Source organism: Chrysoperla carnea, chromosome 1, assembly GCF_905475395.1.
Source record: "Chrysoperla carnea chromosome 1, inChrCarn1.1, whole genome shotgun sequence".
Classification (NCBI taxonomy): domain Eukaryota; kingdom Metazoa; phylum Arthropoda; class Insecta; order Neuroptera; family Chrysopidae; genus Chrysoperla; species Chrysoperla carnea.
In genome coordinates, this window is record NC_058337.1 from 129993587 (window position 1) to 129997156 (window position 3570).

Sequence of the window (3570 nt, forward strand, 5' to 3'; positions counted from 1 at the left end):
GAAACATGATCAGCCCAGAAGTTATCGATGGAATCGCTATTGATCTAGTAGGAAGGAACGTATCAACAATATTGTTCTAACAAGCCAGAAAACTCTTTTTATATGTCCGATGCTCATGTCATGTAACATCTTTTCCAGATCAGTTTGGTTGCAGCTAGCTTTTTGAAAAAAGATGAAACGCTCGTAATTATAAACCGGGCAGATACAAAGCAAATGAACAAGACTCTCTTTTTCGTTTAAGCTGCAGAGGGAGCAATTAGTTTCTTGATCAATAGTGTAGCTTAGATTGTTAATAACGATTCTTAAAATTTTATGGTTTGTGGTACGTAACTGCGCAAATACTCGTATAAATTGTATTGGACAAGTAAATGATAGATATGCTTGCGATCCTTCCGAAAAGGTCAAGTGCTATATGGGCTATGCTCAGATGATGTAATTCTTGTCATATCCCTTTGCCTGTTATTTTTGAAGTTCTCTTAAAACCAATTATATTTTTTCATTCAATTGAGTTGATTCAGGATTCTTATTGGAAAATTAATTGGAGTGAAAGGTTCCAAAATAAAAGCTTTATACGTCAACTTATTTAAAAAATTTATTATATATTTTACAATTTTTTTTGGTTGATTTAATATAAAAATTTACAGAATTTTTTAAAATATATTACAAAAAATAAGCGTTTACATTATTTTTAAATATTTATCATATTTTTATTTTTTCACAGAAAATAAATTACTAAAAATTAATTTTTTTTATTAAATCTCCATGATTTTGGAAGGCATTGTGTGGCCAAACTAAATTAACAATTTTTGCTTGAAATCTTGCAAGAAATTTTGGATTTAGGAGAAAATAGATCGGATAAAATAGACTCGGAAAAGATAAACCGAAAAAAATTTCTGTGTTCCATTTTTGAACGCAAAGGCTAAGAACTTCAGAACCCAACCATCTCCTCTATAGTCGACAAATTCAACCAACTGGGCTTTGGGTCTATTTTTGGCGATTATCGAAATTTTATTATTTTACAGATTCTTCCATTAGATCAACTTTAATCACCATCTTCGGGGATGATTGTTTCCACGAATAAGCGAATTCAAAGAAAATTCTCATATAAAAAATATGTACATACACCACACACGAAAAAGTTTATTTCAAATCAAGTTTGATTTGATTTAACCGAATAAAGTAAAAAAAAAAATGTACTTGACTTCCCTAGCAAAGTATCGCCCGATTTGTGTCGAAATTTCAAACATCTATTAACAAAGAAGGACCTATGTGCTTTCGTAATGGGAAATGGCTTTTGGACAAACTATCTAGCAGATCTTAATTAGTAAATCAAATCGCAACAAATAGCATGTTCTAAAAATTCGAGTTGATATATTTGGAGTCGAAGCTCAAGCGTAAGTAATAACATACGCCTTCGTGGGATTACATTCGGCATAATATTCGTATGGTAGTATTTTTGAATAAATTTAGAATAAAAATAAGCAATTTTTCCTTAGGAATTTTTGGATTAAGAAGATTTTATCGAGAATTTGAACGAAAGCTATATATTCCCACGAAAAAGTTTGTTGTAGAATTTCGTTGGGTGTTTTTCTTATTTATATTTTTAATAAAAACTAAAAATCACGCAGTTGGATTCGTAATATCAATTGGAGCATCACGATTTCGTTGTAAATACGGCCGTAATCGTGCATAAACATTAGCCTTACGTATCTGATAAATCGTAAAATATGTACAATACCCAACTAAAACAACTATTAACAATGTATTAATAATTCCAACACGATTTAATCGATCATTCACCATTTGTAAATCATCTTGCATATGATCAATTTGATCCATTATATCAATACTCGATGGTGTTGTAAATGGTACAGGAGGACCTGGATTAGGGATATTTTTACATACATCATCCCCAAGTTCTTGAACTAGTTCCACACGATACGTAGAATTATCACATAAAATTCCATTTATATTCGGTGAACTTCGATCTGGATTAATTGGATCAAAATTAATATGTAACGCACTTAAATGCTTTATAATCATTAATAATCGATCACATGACCAATTATTATTCTCTAATTGGATTCTCTTTAAGTTTCGACTAAAATAACAAGTTAAAGTTTCGATGTTAATATCCGTAAATTTATTTTTTCGTAAATCCAAATGTTGAAGACTATTTAATGGTTCCAAGTGTGTATAATTTAAAACTTGTAAATTATTATTCGATAAATTTAACTCCGTTAACTCTGATAGTGATTCAAATGCATTAACATGTATTGATGTTAAATTATTATTCATTAAATTTAATTTTAGCAAAGTATTTGGTAAAATATATTCATCTAAAAATGTTAAATAATTATTACTTAAATCTAAATAATTTAATTGTATTAAACCAAAGAATGCATTATGTTCAATTTGTTGTATATTAAAATTCGTTAAATTTAATTGTTTAATATTTGATAAACCGTTAAATGTTCGTGTTTTTAACGTTAATAATTTCATTTGTGGTAAATAAATTTCATTTAATTTAAATAAACCATAAAATACATCAGATTTTAATAATAAAATCGGATTAAAACGTAAATCTAATTTTTGTAAATTATCTAAACCCGAAAATGTTTTTGAATTTAATATTTCAATTGAATTTGATGTTAAATTTAATGATTGTAAGTTCTTTAAACCATAAAATGCTTCTGTATTTAAATATTTAATGGAACAATTCGTTAAAGATAAATTTGTTATCGAACTTAAACCATCAAAAAATCCTTTTTCGATATTATGATATACTTTCGATGGTAATTTTAACGTTTCTAAAGAACTTAACGATTGAAAAGCACCGATTTCGATACTCGTTAAAGATGGATTATTTGTAATATCTAAATATTTCAATTGTTTTAAATCATCGGTAAAAACACTTTTCGAAATACTAATAATTTCATTATTTGTTAAAATTAAATTTTCTAAATTAATTAAACCAGTAAAAGAATTTTTATCTAAAATTTGTATACCTAAATTATCTAAATTTAAATTTTTTAGCTGGGATAAACCTAAAAATGAATTAGAATTTATTATTCGAATATTATTATTCGAAACGTAGAATTCATCGACAAAAGTTTGTTGGAAAAATGCTTTTGGTGTGAATTGTTTTAATCCCGTATTATTTAAATCTAAAATTTTTAAATTTTCTAAACCTTTAAAAGTTTGTTCATGGTATGTTTGTAAATTATTATTTGATAAATTTAATAATTTTAAATTTAATAAATTTTCAAATGCAAAATCTGATATTGTTTCAATTTGATTATTTTGTACATTTAATTCAACTAAATTATTTTCGATATTTGTAAATAATGAATTATTTATTGTTTTAATATCATTATTTTCTAAGTTAATTACTTCGATATTTGGAATATTTTCGAAACATTTATCTTCTAAAATTCGAATATGATTATTATTTAAATATAAGTGTGTTAAACTTTTTAAACCATTTAAAAAGTTACTTGGAAGTATTTCAAATTTATTGTTGGTTAAATTTAATATTTCTACATTATCTAATGATTCAAAACAATTTGG

The 3570-nt window shown here is 26.0% G+C and overlaps 1 protein-coding gene across 1 annotated transcript; it reads right to left on the reverse strand.

Annotated features, from left to right (window-relative positions):
* Positions 1–749: 749 nt before the first annotated feature.
* LOC123294935 (leucine-rich repeat-containing protein 4C-like) lies at positions 750–3312 on the reverse strand (the record flags this gene model as incomplete). The annotated part of the gene is made up of 3 exons (XM_044876137.1): positions 750–2300; positions 2682–2876; positions 3048–3312. Coding segments are annotated over 3 exons (1140 nt in total), but the record flags the coding sequence as incomplete, so codon positions are not given.
* Positions 3313–3570: the final 258 nt, after the last annotated feature.